At 54.7% G+C, this 18,238-nt stretch overlaps 1 protein-coding gene across 1 annotated transcript; it reads right to left on the bottom strand.

The window, feature by feature from the left end:
* Positions 1 to 2,482: 2,482 nt before the first annotated feature.
* TXN2 (thioredoxin 2) lies at positions 2,483 to 11,399 on the bottom strand (the record flags this gene model as incomplete). The annotated part of the gene is made up of 3 exons (XM_084255640.1): positions 2,483 to 2,684; positions 9,240 to 9,363; positions 11,137 to 11,399. 3 exons carry the CDS (start codon positions 11,397 to 11,399, stop codon positions 2,571 to 2,573), a joined length of 501 nt encoding a protein of 166 aa, XP_084111766.1. The 3' UTR covers positions 2,483 to 2,570.
* Between the last annotated feature and the right edge of the window lie 6,839 nt (positions 11,400 to 18,238).

Below are 18,238 nucleotides of genomic sequence, written 5' to 3'. Positions count from 1 at the left end.
CTCTTGTGTTCCTTAAAGGAAACCCATGTCAGTGACCGACATTCACTCATCCCAAAGCTTCCAAGACCTGCTGAGCTTTGGTGCTGAGCCTTCCACCTGGAGTGGCGTCTCAGCCCTTCTGCTCTGTGCTCAGCCTCCTCATCTGGGAAATGGGAAGCACTGGCCTGGCCAGGGGTGCTGGGGACTACAGGAGACACCCCCAGGGAAGGACACGACCCCTGCCTTCCAGACTTATCCTGAGTACAAATGCAGAGAGGCCACACCCTGGGCTTTGGGGCAGAGGTGCTGCCGGAGGCCAGGCCTCTTTCGCAACTTCCTGCAGGTGTCTATGCTTGGGAGGAGGCCCCTGCCCCCGCAGCCTCACCAGGCCTGCAGCCACACCACCAAGCCCTCTGCCACAGGCCGAGAGCCCCAGGAGGTGCCCAGAGCTGGCAGCATCCCTGGTGAGGTCAGCGCCATGGAATTAGTCAAATAGAATCACCCTAAGGATTCTGTGTGGGCAGCCAGTGACTCACGCTACCTGGCGAGGCCAACCTGGCACTGGTGCAGCCACTGCTATCTGCACACCTCAGCGCACCTTGGAAGGACAGGAGAGTGTGGGGCAGCGCTGGGGCCTCTGCCAGCCCTCTGCACAACTCCCAAGGGCGGGGAGGCCAGACACCCACCTGGGCTCAAATCTGGCACCCACTTTTAGGCATGACCTTGGGCAAGTCAATTTCTCAGAACTGGTTTCTTCAATTTGTAATATGGCCGTAATAATCCTTGCCTCATAAGAGAGGAATTAAATGAGGTCATGTGTGTAGAAAGTGCTTGGCAAAGGGCACCTTTTAAGGAGTGGCAGTGGGGTACAGGAGAAAGGGCCCGGCTGGGGAGGCAGGTTGCCCCAGCTCTGGATCCCGGCCCCACGCCCCACACACTGGGCTTCTTTGAGTTACTCAGCCTCTGCTTCCTGACTCTTCTGTAAAAGGAGCTGCTGACGCTGCCTGCCTGCCTGCCTGCTGGGCCGGTGCGGGCTCGCGGCTGCACTCCTTTTTATGGAGGACAGGGAGGCTTAGCAGCAGGGGCCACAGCCTGCCCGGCCCCGAACCCCCGCCCAGGTGTCTGTGGGCTTCCTGGTGGTGCACAAGGAGTCAACCTGTCTGATGGGGTCTCCTGTAAAGGGCAGGGGGATGCTGACGCCTGCCTCCTGGGCTGCTGTGAGGCGAGGGGCTGAGATGGCGCCTGGCACCAGAGGGCCGAGTTCTGGCTGCTGGTATCCATCCTCCTCTAGGCGTTGGCCTTTGTCCACTGTGGCGCCTGCGGGTTATTTCCCTCTGCCCCTTCCTGCTGTGGCCTTCACGGCCGGCCACAGGCCCCACCTTCCAGTTCTGTGAGCAGTCTTCCCAAGGCTGTCTTGGGAGCCCCCCAAGGCCCCAGGGTAAATAAGACCCCTCCAGCAGGAATCGGTGGGCCCCCAAGAACAATGCACATGGCAGACAAGACACCCTGGGCCCAGGCTCAGTGGCAGGAGCCACCTGTCCACTCCTCCCTGGCGGAGGGAGTTAGAGGCAGACTGAGGCCAGGGGCCAGCACACACAGGGGGACGCCCGCTGCCTCGGGGGGCCCATGGGCACAGGAGGAAGCCCCAGCAGGCTCAGCTGTTAAGATCCCAGCTTCAGAGGCAGCTGAGTCAGTGCAGAAAAGCCAGGGCCTCAGCGTCCGTATCTGTGCACGGGGACACTCCCGCCTCACCAGCGCGAGGGCGTGCCGAGGACACCGCCGCACTGGTCACACGAGGGGCTGGTCAAGGGTGAGGGTGGCAGTCAGAGGAAGGAGACCAGCAGGCCAGCCTGGGAAAGGGCCGACAATGCCCCCAGAGCCCAGACAGAACCCAAGCTGTTGACAGTGCAAGCCCCAGTTTTATTGGCTTGTTCACAGTTAAGCCTCCTGCTCAGAAACCAAAGAGCCACTAGTGGGGTGGGGGTGGTGTCTGGGGGGCTCCCCCACCCCCAGCGAGTGTTCTCCGCCCTGGCCCTGGGAGGAGAGGAGGGAGGTGGACCCTTGGGGCGGGGCGGCTAGAGTCACTTAGTGTGGGGCCCAGGGCCTGTTCTTCACAGCAGGAGTAGGAGGGTCACATAAAGTTCTTTATTACACACCTACAAAAAATGAGAGAATTATATATTACTCTCGCGGCTCTGGGTTCCTTGTTTCCTTCTCTTTTTACAAAACAGCAACAGGAAAGAAAAATGCAGGAGGCCGATGAGCCAGGCTGGGAGCTGGGAGAGGACTGGGCCATCCCGAAATGCACCGGCACCGCTCGGCAGCCCGGCACTCCCCCAGCAGCCTGGGCGGGAGGTGACAGCCCTGAGGGGCAGAGAAGGGGGAAAACGGCTGTCCCAGCGAGCAGCAGCACCAGGCCCTCGGCAGCCACCCTGCAGCGGCCGGCGGGACACGAGGCTCCCAGGTTTGGAGCCTGGTCTCCTCAACGCCGGCCCCCCGGGGCAGCAGGAAGGGAGGGGCTGAGTTCTAGCAGGATTCCCCCGGGGCTGCGGGTCTGGAGGGCCAGGGCCCTCAGGACTCTTCCCTGCTCATCAGTCAATCAGCTTCTTCAGGAAGGCTTCCAGCTGGTCCTCGTCCTTGATGCCCACAAACTTGTCCACCACGTCCCCATTCTTGATGGCCAGCACGGTGGGCACGGCCGACACCTAGGCAAAAGGCACAGCGAGGCCCGGTCACTCGGAGGCAGACTCCTCAAGTGCCATTCCTGAGCCTCTGTGGGCAGGCCAGTGACTGCCCACAGACACAGACGGGCCCCGCCTCGTGCGGGGGCACTGCAGAGCCCGGGTACCCCCAGTGGCGAGCTTTCCATTGTGGGCTCCCAGCAGAACCCTCCATCCCCCAGCCCGGCTGACTCACTGGCCCGGTGGTTTGGCTGGGATGACAGGCGAGATGAAAATAACCCTTGCAGCTGCAGGCCGGGCTGGGCGGGGAGCAGCGAGGGGCCGGGAGAAGGTCCCTGAGGGGCAGCCTGGCCCCAGGGAGAGCCCGTGGAGGCGAGTCTGAGTCCTGGCCTTGCACTCCTGAGCTGGGGGCCTCGGCCAGGTCATACCACTTTTGGGCCCTCAGTTCCCTCTGTCGTAAAATGGGGGTGAGTTTCTACCTCAAGGGGTCAGCACAGAGCTTAGAGACGCACACAGGAAGCGGAGGGGTGGGGTGCAGGTTACTTATGGGGGCAAGGGGTGTTGGAGGCAACCTTCTTGGCCCCTGAAGCATTCGCTCAAGCTCCCTCAGGGACAAGTCTAGATGACCTGGTATATCAACAAGGCCCACAGCCGCTCTGGCATCCAGCCTTCCCTGCAGCCTGGGCTCCCTGCCTGGCATTTGGAAAAAATATATAAACAGAGCAAGATAAACACGAGACTTTTCTTACATACAAGTTAGCTACAAGGAACAGCAGTGATTTACACAAACATAACAGGTCTTCCACGCCGAGCGCGGTCCTGCCTGAGTCATCTCGGGAAGCCACACTGGATTTAGAAAGTTCCAACTGCACATGTCAGCTGCGGAACCGAGAAAGAAGCGGGCTACCTCGAATCTCCAGCGGGTGCCATCTCTCCCTCACTGGCCCCTTGCCTCCTTCCCACTGGCTTCCGGGACAAACCTGGTAGGCAAAGTGACATAATCCCTGGCCTTGTTAGTGCTGCAGGCCCCAGGGACTGGCCAGCGGCTGACACACTTCCCAGAGGGCACAAGCAGGCAGACTCATCTGGCCCCTCCTGATATATGAGCCATATATCTGGCTCCTGTCCTTGTCCCCTCTGGCAGGAGAGTTGGCATGAAGTGCCAGCACCAGGCTCATCCGCTGTCCAGGCTGGGAAACTTGCCCCCCAGGAAGCACCAGGCTTGGGGCTGCTGGGCTGTTACTTTGCGCCCCCTACTGGCCTGTGCAGGCAGTTGGGTGCCTCCCACCTGACAGGTCGGGCACAGGCACGAACTGCCCGGCTCTGCATTTACTGGTTTCCATCCGTCCTGCTTCAGTAACTGAAATAAGAGCTGTGTGTCACGGCACAAGTGGCCTAAGGGTTTCATGCCCATGATCGGGACCCGAGGCTCCCTGAGGTGGCTGCTGGGCAGTCTTCCTCAAGAACGGACGCGCCCGCCAGGCACCCGTGTGCCCATCCGCAGACCGCACCACTGTGCAGGCTCAGTGGACCCGCCACATCCCATCTCGCGGGACCATCAAGTCAGCGCTGACCAGAGCGTCCTTGGAAGCTCGAGCCCGAATGCAAACTTGCCAGGGGCCAGGGCTCTAGGACACTGCAGAGACACCTCAGCTGTGACTGGACTTCTCCCCCGAGGCGTGCTGACCCTGAGTCTGGCTCATATATCAGGAGGGGCTGGGCTGTAAACATTGCCTTAAATGGAAGCGCACTGGGCCCTGGCAGTCTTCTGGAAGGTTGATAGAGGCGCAGCGGGGAAGAAAGATTTAAGCTTCCCTCTTGATTCTGGCTGTACTGAGAACCGAGGCGGAGGAAAGAAGAGATGTACTGAGATGGGCCACCTGGCCTGCTGCGTGGCCACCTAGAGCCTCCTGCCCCTGGGCTAGAGACCCTGAGCTCAGGGCCGGGGATATGTGTGTAGTCCCTATCATGACCACCCTCTGCTTCCCTGCCACGTCTTCTGTCTTACCCCACCTCACCTGTCTGTGAACTATTAATGGCTTACTAGGGGGGGAGGGGGGCAGAATGTGAGGCATCACCGAGGCAACACCCCTCCTCCTTGGCTAACTGCACAAAGTGGGTGCTTTGTCAGCCTCAGGGACCACACCAGATACTACGCCCTGCTATGCTAGTGCACTGATTCTTGTCCCAAGCTCATTTCAGAGCTGTGAAGACAGAGGCGCAAAGACTCAGTGACCACGATGCAGAGCTGGGATCTGAGGTGTGCCCAGTTTCACTGCCTGAGACCTCACACCCCGCCGCGTCTCCGCCCGAGAAGGGAGAACACAGGGCAGTACTCAAAGGATTTCACACTTCAAGTGAGAAATGCTCGAAGCTCTGTGAAAGCGTTTTCACTGAGAAAACCAGACCCAACTACAAGACACGCTGGAAAAGGCAAAACAGTAGAGACCAGCAGTCCTGGATTTGGGAGGAAGCAGGCGGAACACGGGAGCTCGGGGCCGCTCCGTGTCCTCCACAATTGTCTGGGAGGTCGTGTGTGCATTAAAAAGAACAAAATCCTCAACCGAAAGTCCTCAACAAGTCACCCCAAATATCAGTGGTGGTTGTGTTGGGTGGTGACAAATGACCTTCCTCCTTATCATTATGTGGCCGTTTTCCTAATGCTTTTTATTTATATTCTTTATTTATATTCTTAAAAAAATATTTTATTTATGCATATAAGAGCTGGGGTACAGGCCAGAGGTGTGGGGGCTGACCTCTTCACCAGAGACAGAGTGGGGAGCAGAATAGGCAGACAGAATTCAGATTTTTCTTTTTTGGCTTGGACTGATGGGCTCTATTCCAGAAAGGACCTTTGCCACACTGGGCAATAAATACCTGGTCACTGACTGTTGTTTCTCCTGCACACACTGGAATAAAACTATCTTCTAAGGTTGCCCCCTGAGATACGTGCCCCATAGATATGGTGGAATAAAATTTTAAAAGGCGGGATTGTAGCAGAGTGGTTGCCCAAAAAGGGAAGGTTCCAGGTTCCCTGCCCCATCCAAGGGTAGGGTGGCGCTGAGCCACTGCTGCACCACGTGGGTCAGCTCCCTGGCCGGGGATCGAACTTGTGCCACAGTGGTTGCTGATAGCTTCATAGCGCTGACATAATTAACCCCATGCAGTGCCAAGGGCCACTAATCCCTCCTAATGCTTTTTAAAAGGTCTGTGGTTCTTCTATAAGATGAGGACAGCTCCAAGCGCGAGGTCAGAAGCAGAAGTGCCAAAGGAAGCAGGAAGGCACAAGGCCCATAGCCTGTTGTTGCCCTCGGCTGGCAAGCTCAGCCCCGGAAGAGCCTAGCCAGCCTGCAGGGACTCCAGTGTCTTGCCCTGTCAACCAGGCAGAGGCCCGGCATCTGGAGCCTTTGGGTGACAGTGACATTCCAGGTGGGCGGCTGAGTGAAGTACACCAAGTGTGGGGCGAGGGGAGCAGAGCCTGGGTGAGGAAGGGGACTCACCCCTAGGGTGTGTGCTAGGGTGCCAGGATTGCTCAGGAAAAGCGCCTCCTTCCCTGAATAGCTTAGAGCAGTCTCTGCAACAAGTTTATCCAACATTTGGAAAAGGACTTTAGACCTCAGAGGAAGCTGTCCCAGGGGGCACAGGAACTCCTTCCACAGGCGTGCTTCCAAAAGCACAGGTGTGAAGGAAGGAAGCAAAGGGATGGGGAGGTTCCCTGTGGAGCTTCCTGAGCCCGTGAGGACGTCAGCCCTAGCTTGGAAAAACAGGAGGTTGGGATCAAGTGGCATGCGCCAGCAGCCTTGAGGTCTTTCTGTGTGACCTCTGCGCTATCTGGACAGTGGACAGAGTGAGAAGAGAGAAGCTCCTGTTACCTCTCCCTTTCCAGGCTGCAGCAGGACTTCGGTGCCCACCCCGTCCACATGGGCATAGCTGCCAGGAACTGGGCTATTCTTCTTTGCGTCCACACCAGCGAGCACAGTTCCTGGCATGGGCTTGGCACTCAAGATGTGTTTGTTACAAATCTTGGCTGAGGTTGAAGCTGCCTCCTGGCAGTGCCAGGAGAAAGGCTGCCCAGGGGATGGCTGGGGCACCAGCCCCAGCTTGCACCAGACAACCATGCCTTCCCTCCAGGGAGAGATGGACGAGTAAAGGAAAGCTAGGGGTGTCTGGATGGTCAGGTAAGTGTCCCCTGACCAAGTGATCAGTGGGGAAGCTTTTGGAAGAAAACCAGTGACTCGTCCCTCCCCTTGAGCGCTTGCAGCAGCCCTCGGCCACAACCGCCAGGACAGTCAGTGATGTGCCCCCACCAAAGGCAGCAGCCCCTGGCAGCTCTGCGCCCAGCACGTACTTCCTGTGCCGCTGCTCAGCGCAGCCCAGTCTCCTTCAAGGGGCCACTCCCAGCCCTAGTCAGGGGCAACTAGTACTATTCTCACCCTGCCCGCCTGGCTGGCCATGGGTATCTCTGCTCAAGGGGTCTAGGGAGTTGAGCCACACTTCCAAACTCTGAGAAGGAAAGTGTGTTCACTCAGCAGCTTGTGGGCCCCTCTGTGTTGTCATTATTATTCAGAAGGAGGCAGAGGTCAAGGCTCATACTGGCCAGATTCAGGCATTTCAAAAGACCTATAAACCTGAATTTTCATGTACCATGAGCATCTAGTTCAGTTTTTATTTATTTTTTTTAAAGATTTATTTTATTTATACAAGAGCTGGGGTACAGGCCAGAGGCGCAGGGAGGGAAGGCGGTGAGAGGATTCACCAGAGACAGAGTGGGGAACAGAACAGGCGGACTGACTGAAATACACTGCTGAGGGGAGCAGCGGGGAGACAGGAGAGGTCTGCCTCGCCATGTGAGAATCTCCTGGCCAGCCGGGAATTGAACCCGTGCTGCAGAGGCTGTGGACAGCTTCACAGTGCTGAAGCTCAACCCACTGTGCCACCGGGGCAGTTCAGTTTTTAAAAATCAACACTTGGGGGCCTCCCTGGTGGCCTAGGGGTTAAGTCTCAGCACTACCATCATGACAGCCTGAGTTCAATCCCCAGCCGGGGGGCTGACCCACATGGTGCAGCAGACCTCTCCTGTCTCGCCTGCTGCTCTCCTCAGCAGTGTGTTTTAGTAGATCTGCCTGTTCTGCTCCCGACTCTGTCTCTGGTGAATCCTCTCACCCCCACATCTCTGACCTACACCGCAGCTTTTGTATGCATAAATAAATATATCTTTAAAAACAGAAAAACAAAAAAACCCCCTGGAAACTCAGGGCCTCCCTGGTGGCACAGGAGGTTGGGATGCAACCTATGAGGCTGTCCGCAGCCACTGCAGCACAAGTTCAATCCCTGGCCAGGGAGCAACCCACATGGCATGGCAGACCTCTCCTGACTTGCCCGCTGCTCCCCTCAGCAGTGTATTTCAGTCAATTGACATTTTCTGTTCCCTTCTCTGTCTCTGGTGACTCCTCTCACCCCCAACATCTCTGGCCTGTACCCCAGTTCTTGTATGCATAAATAAATAAATCTTAAAAAAAAAAATAAAAAAAGGAAACTCCCCCCACTTCCATTTTAGCATTCCCATCCTTCTTCCTGATTTTTTTCCTCCATGGCACTTGCTATCTAAAATAGGGGCCAGCCAGCCCATTGCCTGTTTCTGTAAATAAATTTTTATTGGCTCAAGGCAACCCACTTATTTACATACTGTCTGTGGCTGCTTTCCTTAAGTATTTGCAACAGAGACCAATCCCTGCAAAGCCTCAAATATTTACCACCTGGTCCTTTAGAGAAAAAGTTGTGACAGCCTCCCTCCCCCCACCAAAATACTAGAATGTGTGCTCCACGAGGGCAGGGATGTTGTCAATTCTGTTCACCGTCAGCCTCAGCACCATGTGACTGCAGCTGGCAGCTAAGGGACTCTCAGTGAATATCTATAGCATGAATGTACGCACAACCCAATATACCTGACCACCTTTCTGACTGGTGTCCCTCCTCTTAGCCCATCCTTCCTTCTTCCCTTCCTTCCATGCCCCCCTCACGGCTCAGCCCAGAGAGGCCCTCTAATGCAAAGCCTGAATAGCAGTCTTTCTTCCTTTGTACGTCTGATCTCTCAGCAATTCTCACCCTACGTTCAAATGATCTAACGACTAACTACCTTTAGTTCTCCATGCTGACATCAGCACAAAGGCCTGGAGGGAACAGGGGTGAACCGTGCAGCCTTGTGGGGACCAGGAGCTCATCTAATCGGTGCATGACTCATGAATGCCTGGCACTGTGGGGCCCACAAGCTGCTGAGTGAACACGTGAGGGATGAAAGCTGAATGGAGGGACACACCACTTCCTGAGGTTCCCAGACCCCTGGTGTTATGGTTTCTGCCCCACTTCCTAAGTGTGACGGAGGAGAGACAAGGGACTCAGAGGCTCAAGGGAGGCACATCTGCAAAGTTCTCTGAGCTCCTGAGAGCTCTAGAAAAATCAAGACACCATTCTTACTGGCTACCTGCTGGTCCCCAGGACATCAACCCCACTGGCTATCCGGTGGCCCTGGAGCCCCCATTGGTGCCAGCTGCCCCATGGCAGTGCCCTACCAATCCATACCTCATACTCTATGGCGAGGTCTGTGTGGTCGTCAATGTCCACCTTGGCCATCACCACCTTCCCTTGCTGCTTAGCCACCATCTTCTCCAACCTTGGCCCCAGGATTTTGCAGGGGCCACACCACCTTGGAAGGAAGAAAGGAAGAATCTAGTTGCAAGAATGCACGCCACTCGATCAACTGTCTCCCTGGATGCTTCCCTGGACCCACATCTTTCGGAGGGAACTTTTGCTCTTATCTCTGTTGACAATGTCTAAATATTAACCTGTAATGCTGATGTGCAAAAAGGTAGTGCCAGAAGACTTTGCAACTGAGCTGCTTTCACAAGTCTGGGACGCCAAAAACACTGTTGTAAAACTCTTACAATGGTTATTTCATGTATTTCAATGTATCTCCAAAAATACACTACCATACAGAATATGGGATGTGATGTTAAAAGGCTTGGGTTTAAAGAGAGGTTCCTCGCTAACCCACCGACATTCTGGAGCCCCAGCTTCCTCATCTGAGAAAGTGAGGCTGTGCCTTCAAGGCTGCAAGAGGTCAGCTGCAGCCTGCGGGGGTGCGCATTTGGGGGCTGCAGTCACTCCAAACACCTCTGGGACACAGAGTAAGTGGAGTGGAAACCAGTGGCTTGGGAGCATCTACAACGTGCCAGTCCCTGTGCCAGGACCCTCTCAGCTCTTAGTGCATTGAACCTTCCCCCCTGAGAAGGAAAAGAAAATTCCTTCCTAAGAAACTGAGTGCGCTGAGTTAAGGAACATGCACAAGGTCGCCAGCCAGAAGGGTTTGCAACCCACGGCTGTGTCCAAGTGTCTTCTTCAGCCCCAGGGTGCTGTGTCCTGGCCTTGGTGATACCTGCTCTCACTGCACTGAATACAGGGTGGCAAACTCTTTGAGAACAGGCTATCCTTTCTACGTAGGTGACATTAAGGGACTGAATGAACTTACGTCTGGGCTACTTGATGGGGAAGAAAATGAGGTATTGCCCCATTTATCACTTATCTGGAAGTCTTTCTGGAGTGCGCAACACACCAGGAGGGAGGACCGCTCTGCCTCCCACCAGCGCCCAGCCAATGACTCTGATTTTATTCTCAGCCTTTAAAACCCCTCTCTTCAGAGATTTTGATGAATGAACTATCATGACCCCTAAATTGCACACACAAAGCTTTATCTCCTACTGTAGGTGAAGAAAGGGAGCACAAGGACATCAAACGGCCTGTCCAAGGCTAAATGTGAGTCAGAGAAAGGACAGAAAAAAAAGCCAAAACATGTCAGGGATTTACCCGCAGGACCTCTCAACTTGTAACTCAAGCTACACTGACTCCTTCTGGAGTGCCTCACCCTAAAGGACTTGTCCAGTTTTTTTTTTTTTTTGAGAGCCAAGTTCCAAAGGCTTATAAGTGAAGGCCAAGCCAACACTCAGAAAGACAGGTATCTAAATATCCCTAAAACAAACCCCGAACAGCACTGAAAAGAAACCCGTCATGCCCGTCTGCTCAGGCATCACTGTGGTGGCACTGATAAACTCTCTGTCAGCCCTTCTCACTTTTGGTGGCAAGATATTAAAATGAAATCAACTTATCTGCCAGGCCAGGAACTCAAAACCAGATAATGCTATAGTTAAATTTTTCCCACTTTGGGCCAAGCTGAGACTCTGCACTATTTCAGGCAGGGAGATACAGAACACAGCGTTTCCCAGCACTATCACAGGGAGCGCTGAAGACTTTTCTAATCTGTCTCCCACTGCACTACACGCAGTTGTTGATTGCAGGGGTTGGGTCTTACCAGTCTTGGCAACGAGGCACATACAAGAAGCAGGGAACATGGTACTGGGACACCGCAATCAATAAACACTCAAACAAGTGACACCCCAGTCTTCTGCTGTCCCCCAAGACTCACTGTGCATGGAAATCCACAACCACTGGTGTGTCACTGTTGACAACTCGGTCTTGAAAGTCAGGTCCATCCTGGATGTTAAAGGTGGTTGCACAGACTCTGCTGGTGTATATTGACTGAGCTTGGCAGGATGTTACTGCCAGACCACCAGGACTGAGCTGTAGGGTCTGCAGGGTCCCAGAGGTGAGGGGTGCCCACCCACTCTGAGGGGGCTTCCGGGAGATGATGGAAGCCAGACACCTCCTCAGGAGAAGTCGCTGCGCCATCTGTGAGAGGAAGAGGCAGGAAAAGCTGGAGCAGAAAATCAACACTTCAGAAAAATAAAAGGGAGTACCTGGGGGCTCAAGAAAATGCAGGGCTGGAAGCAAACTGCAACAAAAAAATATAAAAGATTTCTGGAGTAGAGGTGAGTGAAGAAGGACAAGCAAAGCGAAGAAGGAATCACAAACCAGGACAGGAATATTCGTTGACCATAAAGAAATCAGAATATAGGTGCCATAACAACAGAAGGGAGAATCCAGTATCTACAGAGCAACCTGTTACGGGCCAAGTGCCTTACACACAGTCCAGTCCTCCCAGATCAACTCTGAGGGCGTTTCTATATTGTTCACGTTACAGACAAGGAGCCCAGGCTGAGGTAAGTTGTGACAAGCCTCAAAGAACCCAACTATTAAATGAGAGCCACGTGGGAACCCAAGGCCGTCTGCAGAGCGATTCCTCTGCCCATCACTCTTTCAAAAAGCGTTTTAATGGGGAGTTAAGAGGAAAGGGGGGGGTTGTTAAAGAATCATGAAGCAGCACCGCAACCATGCACGGAGGAACTAAGCGGCACAGGAACAGGAGCGTGGAGGGAACTAAAAGAAGAAGGGACGTGCGTGTGGAGGGACCAGGGGACTCGGACTCCACCAGCGACGGCGGCACCCCGCAGCACAGGCCCCCCCCCCCCGCCCGGCGCCTCCGCCCGCTAGGCCGCAGCCCCGCGAGCCCGCAACGTTCCTCGGCCCCGACACCACCTCGGGCCGTCCCCGCGGGCCGCCTACCTCCCTGCACCGCGAGCAGAGGGATGCTCAGCCCCGCCCTCCCCGCCCTTCAAGGGCACGGCTGTCGTCACTTCCTCAGGGGTGGGCCTGGCGTCACTTCCGGGACAGGCAACCTGGAGCGCGTCTCTGTGCAACTTGAGGGGAAGCTCGGATTTTCCGCCAATGGGGATGATGAGAGAAGGCATTCCGCTACTGGGGCGGGGATTCAACTACTGACTGGAAAGAAAGGGCCCTTGGGTGGGAGAGACCGGAAGAGGGGTCGGCTATGGGGGAGGGACCGGAAGAGGGGAAGGGCCCTAGAGGCGGGACCGGAAGAGGGGAAGGGCCCTAGAGGCGGGACCGGAAGAGGGCAGGGCCCTAGAGGCGGGACCGGAAGAGGGGCGGGTTCTAGAGGCGGGACCGGAAGAGGCGGGAAGAGGCGGGAAGAGGCGGGAGCTGGCGGGATGGCGGGGGGGGGGCAGCGGAAGCCGCCGGCCTGTGCCGCCTTGCAGGTGAACCGGCGCCGCCGGCCCTTGTCCTGCATTGCCTCCCAGAGACTCTTAGTGGTGCTGACAGGCTCTTTCCCTTCATTTTAAAAACGAGGCGCGTAATCTCCTCAAAGGGGCGCCGTCTAGGGGCAAAAGACCGTGACGGGGAGTCCGGAGGCAGCTCCGCGGCCTCCAATGGCCGCAGGGCTGGACGGGGCCCGCGCCCGAGCCTCGCGAGCGCGTCTCCGGAGTCGGGGACCTGGGCCCGGACAGGCGCCGAATGATGGTGATACCTGGGGCGCCTGCCTTGAGTGGAGTCTGTCAGCAACGACAGACGGGGCACCGGTGTGACCCTGCGGGTGTCACAGTCACCCCGGTTCCCGCACCCTTCGTCCAGCCCCTCATGCGTCCGCGGGCGCCATCGAGGCCTGCTGCCTCCCGGCCTTTGTGTTCTTCAGAACGACCCTTCCTCTCTCCGCTGAGCAGAACGCCCCTCATCAGCCCTTTGGGCAGCGGGAATTGTTTCCTTCTCTAGAAAGTTGTTCGTAACTTTTACTAGCTCAAGGCAGAGTCGCCTCGTCCACCAGGCCACGTGCTTGCTGAGAGTAGGGATTCGAGCTTTTTCCTCACCATATGCCCGGCATAACCTGGTGGGGCGCCTGGCTCATAGTGCTCAGTAGATGCTGACTCAGTGGCTGTCAGGGTGGCTACTGTCAGGTTCCTTGCCCAAGGGCACAAAGCAGGCAGGTAGACTGGCCGAGTTCTGTCGCCTCCATTTCAGTCTTCGCTCCAGCCAGTGGGAATTGCTTACAGTTCCAGATTTTGCGTAAATGTCTCCCATCCTTTTGCTTTGTCACGGCTCTTCCCTATGACTGGAAGGCTCCCCCTCTAGTCTCCATCTGAGAAAATGCAACCAGATGCCACATTAGGCATCATCCCCGGGAGCCTTTTGCTGAGCCTCCTTCAGGAGGGATAGGTGCCCTTCTCTGTGCACCTGTTACCACCACACTCAATGCTGTATCGTTATGTCTGTTTCTTTATTCCTGGCTCCTCACTGTATGCTCAGCTCCTGGGAGGCCATTTCTCTCCATTGCCTATCTCAGGACATAGGTACCGTGAACAGAAGGCAGGGATCCAAATTTAATTTTCTGACTCCAAGTCTGATTTCCCCTACGACATCGCATGGTTCCGCTGGGCGTCTCCCAAATCATTGCCATGTTTCCCCAGATCATTTTGGCCACATCATTTGTCCTCTATCCAACTGGCAGATTCACTTCCTCTCCCCTGGTGGGCAAGGCACAGCCACAGCTGCACAGGGACCTTCCTCTGGGGTGTGGTAAGGAGATCCTTGGAATAGACCCGCATCCCCTGGCCACCAGCAGCCATGTCAGCCATCCACCTTAGAGACCCTTGACCACTGCACCCTATCTAACCTCCTGCTCTTACCTCTGCCCCTGCTGGGGACTGGAACCAACAGTGATGATCCACAAGGGGATCCCCAGTACCCCTGACTTCTGAGGTCAGCATCCCTTGGTGCAGCTGTTGCTGCTAATGCCAGATGGCATCTGGCAGGGATGAGCCTACTCTGCCCATTTTCATTCCTGTTTCTCAGTGTCTCTAACACATTCTCTTCCTGAACCACCCATTAATCCTATTCAGTGTTTCCACAGCAGTTTCTGGAAGGTCAATTTCCCTGCTTATTTCACATTCTGAATTCCAAAGGAGAACAAGTTCCGTTTATCCTTATTCCATAGTCACTTCATCTCTGTTGGCCTCAGACTTCTCATCCGAGCAATGGGCAGAAGGGAAGGATAGGTACAGGGCCTGGCATGATGTCTGCTCGGTGAATGAAGGCATCTCCTCCCCACCTGTGAGACAGAGAAGGTTGCACTCATGGCTGGCTGCAAAGGGAGCCTCAGCTGTGTGGAACTTGTCTGACGAGCCAGAGCAGGCCTGCCCTGGGTCTGCTGAGTCCTGAGGCAGGTCAGGGCATGGTAGGAGGGGGAGGACAGGATGCCAGGACTGGCAGCCTGAGCTCAGGTAAAGGTGCTGCCGTTACCTTTTCTTGAAAATTATTTTTTCAGCTATGGGATAAGAGCGCTCCGTAAGGTTGTGAACCAGTCAACAGTATCAGAAATATCAGCATATGCTGCATGTTGCGTGTTTTGGAAACATTTTTGGTGTTAGGTCCTCGGCTGTGATACAGGATGTATTTCTTACTGTGGGTCATGGTCAAAGGGTTCAAGGCCACCGATCCATAGAAAGGGTGCCAAACAGAAAACTATTTTAAGCATCCTACAGGCATTAACTCATTTAATCCTACAGCCGTGTGAGGTTGGCATTATTACATCCCCATCTTACAAGTGGGGAAACTGAGGCATGGAGTGGTTATTTAGCCTGTTGGGGTCATGCAGACAATGGGAGGTGGAAGCTTAAAGGTGCTATTCTGCCCCTAGCAAGGATCTGATTTGACTCTAAAGCGCTGCCTCCTTACCCCTCAATAACTTGGTCCCAGAGACCAATCTGCTAACCTGGGAGTGCAGTGAGGGGCCCAGACCCAGGAGGGTGCAGCTGCAGAGGTCCCAGCTACAACTGTACGCAGAGGTGCCCACCAGGTGGCGGTGTGGCTCTCACAGTCTCTGGACCAGGCTTGCTGGGCACAGCCTTTGAGGCCCGGCCCCTCAGATCTGCAGGCTGATCTCAGGGGACAGGTCTGCAGGACAGGTGTGTCCTGTGTCAGAGGATTTCATGGCTGGAGGGAGGTCCTTAAGAAACAGAGAGGTGGGCCACATTGCAACCTGATAGCTGTTTTCTGAGGTGGTGTTCTGAAGGTATCTCTTTCTGTTTCAGTGGTAACTTTTGGGTTTTGTGGTTTGTTTTTTAACACTATCACAGAACAATTAGAACTGTGACTTTTGTTTTGCAGTTCAACAAACTGGCTTCATGCTCTGCTGTCATTCATGTTTGTTGTGTTTCCAGCAATTATACCACGGCCCCACACCCCTTTCGCAACAGAAAAGCGTGACCCTGGACTGGCAACATAGCCCCGAACTCATGGACAGATGAGCGCCCCCTCCTGGGAGGGCAGATCTGGTCATGATGGAGGCGGGGCCTATGGTTGCCTGGGGTGTTGCCTGCCTGGGTTCCTTCTAGACCCTGGCCAGGGTGGGAGACCCCGCCAGGTCTGGTCTGGTCTGGTGGCTCAGATTCTGCTGGATGGGCCAAAGCCTGCAGCTGTGAGGACCTGGGGAAGAGAAAGCAAGAAGGTCCTTCCTCTTTCCCAAATTTCTTTGCCACCCTTACCCTTTGGCAGTTGTGGGGCAGGAAAAAAAGGCGATTTGAGGCCAGAATTGAAACTATTTGTTCCCCAGGAGCCCCCTGGCTCACTGGATGACCTTGTTCCCTTAGCTGTGCGAGGCTCTAACAGGGCTTCCTCTACAGAAGGGGGAGGAACTTTTGTAGCCTGAAATCAAGCACATCTGTGGTCGTTACCACACGCCTCACACGCCTCACGACTAGATCAGCACTTTGCATATTTGAACTCATTTTATCCTCTCAGTAAGTGGAAGGCAATTTCACAGACAAGAGAAAGTGAGAGAGGTGAAACTTACCCTGGAACACGGATCAAGCAGGTGGCAGAACTGGGGCTCAAATCCAGGCCGACCGGCCCAAAGGTGTTCGCTTAACCACTCAGCTCCGCTGCGCCTTTAATATCTGTCAGTGAGTGTGAACGCGACCAAGCTCTGACGGCTCGCGCCTTCGTGTGTTATCCCAGGCTTTATTTCACCCTTTTATCGAATCTGAAAGTAGGTGGTTCTTAGAGCCACGGTCAGCCAGCTGGCGGGGGCGGTGGCGTCGCTGTTCCGACCCGCGTCAGGTTTGATTAATTTGCTAGCGAGGCCCGCAGAACTCCAGAAACATTTAATTCATGTTCACTAGTTTATTACTAAGGAGAATTATTGTAAGTAGTAGATGAAGCTTGGAGGAAGAGGCAGCTGGAACAAGGCGTGCGGGAAGGGGCTCAGCGCATGCAGCGTGTCCGGGAGCCCTGAAACTCAGTGCTCACCAGCCCAGGAGCTCATCAGATCTAATTGTTCAAGAGAGTGTGTGTGGTTCTTTTTTAAAAAAAAAAAAAACAGAATTTCATTATTGAGGCATGGCTGAGTAAATTACTAGCTATTCACAATTGAACTCAATCTCCAGTTCCCGCTTCCCCTTAGCTGGAGGTGGTGTGGGGCTGAAAGTTCCAGCCCTGCAATCACCCAATTGGTTTCCCTGGCAACCAGCCCCATCCTTAAGGGCTTTCCAAAAGCCCCTCATTAACGTACACTCAGGTGTAGCTGCAGGGTTTGCTAAGAATAGCAAAAGACACCTTTTTCTCTCAGCTTCCAGGGGCTTTAGGGGCTCTGTGCCAGGAGTAGGATGAATCCCAGAGGAAAGAGAGGGCAGTAGGCCCGCCCATGGCATCTGCAATCCCTTAGTGCCTTCTCCCTCCCTCACCCTGAGGACTTACTGCTTGTCTAATGTCTATCTTCTCTATTAAACTACGAGCAACATGAGGAAAGAGGTCCTGATTCTCTTGTTCTCCACAAGCCTCTAGATGCCAGCACAATTTCCTGTCACTTGTATTTTTTTTTTAACTGTCACTTTTAATCTGTTATGAGCAGGCGCTCCATCATCATCCACTGATGTAGGGCTAGCTCTGTGCTGAGCGGAGCTGGCCCTCAGAAAATGGTGATTGAGAAAAAGAATGAAGTGGCTTCAGCCGTGGTGGCGTGTGAAGGGAAGCCCTGTAACCCTGTCCCCAGCGCCCCTCCTTGAGGCTCCAATGAGTCAGGATTCTTCCGTGGCAAGTGTCAGGAACTAACACACCAGTTCATGAAAAGGGACTTACTAACCCTCATCGCTAGCGTGTACTGTGGAGAGAGCACAGCCAGGCACCAGGGAACCTGAGAAAGCTGAATCAGAGATAAAGCTGACAACAGTAAACAATTCCAGCAGACCTGCCCCTGCCCCCGGGTGTAAACAACTCCCGCAGACCCCCTCTGGCAGAAGAGACCCCCAACACATACACCAAAAAATTCGAGCAGTCGCCTAACCCTATAAAAACCCATGCTCTCAGGCCTCCCTGGTGGCGCAAGGGGTTAAGATGCAACCTATGAAGCTGTCTGCAGCCTCTACAGCATGCTGGCCAGGGAGGGAGCTACCCACATGGCGTAGCAAACCTCTCCTGACTCGCCCGCTGCTCCCCTCAGCAGTGTATTTCAGTCAGTCTGCCTGTTCTGTTCCCTGCTCTGTCTGGTGAATCCTCTCACCCCCTGCACCTCTGGCCTGTACCACAGCTCTTGTATGCGTAAATAAATCTTTAAAAAAAAATAAATACCTGTGCTCCCATTTTGGGGTGTGACTCTTGGCCTGCAGAGTCGTCACCTCATGGACTTTCAATAAAGCCCGCTTCAGTCTGATACTCTTGGCCTCCTCTCTTCTCTGACATTCTGGTGCCGAACCCCAGGACTGGCCTCCTCTGTTTTCTCACATACAGGACACGGCTAATTTAGGTACAATGGGATCAGGGCTCAGATGATGTTGGGGCGCTCT

The sequence above is a fragment of the Talpa europaea genome, assembly GCF_964194135.1.
Source record: "Talpa europaea genome assembly, chromosome: 15".
NCBI lineage: Eukaryota > Metazoa > Chordata > Mammalia > Eulipotyphla > Talpidae > Talpa > Talpa europaea.
The sequence above is the reverse complement of the archived record's forward strand: the minus strand, read 5'-3'. Positions and strand labels throughout refer to the sequence as shown.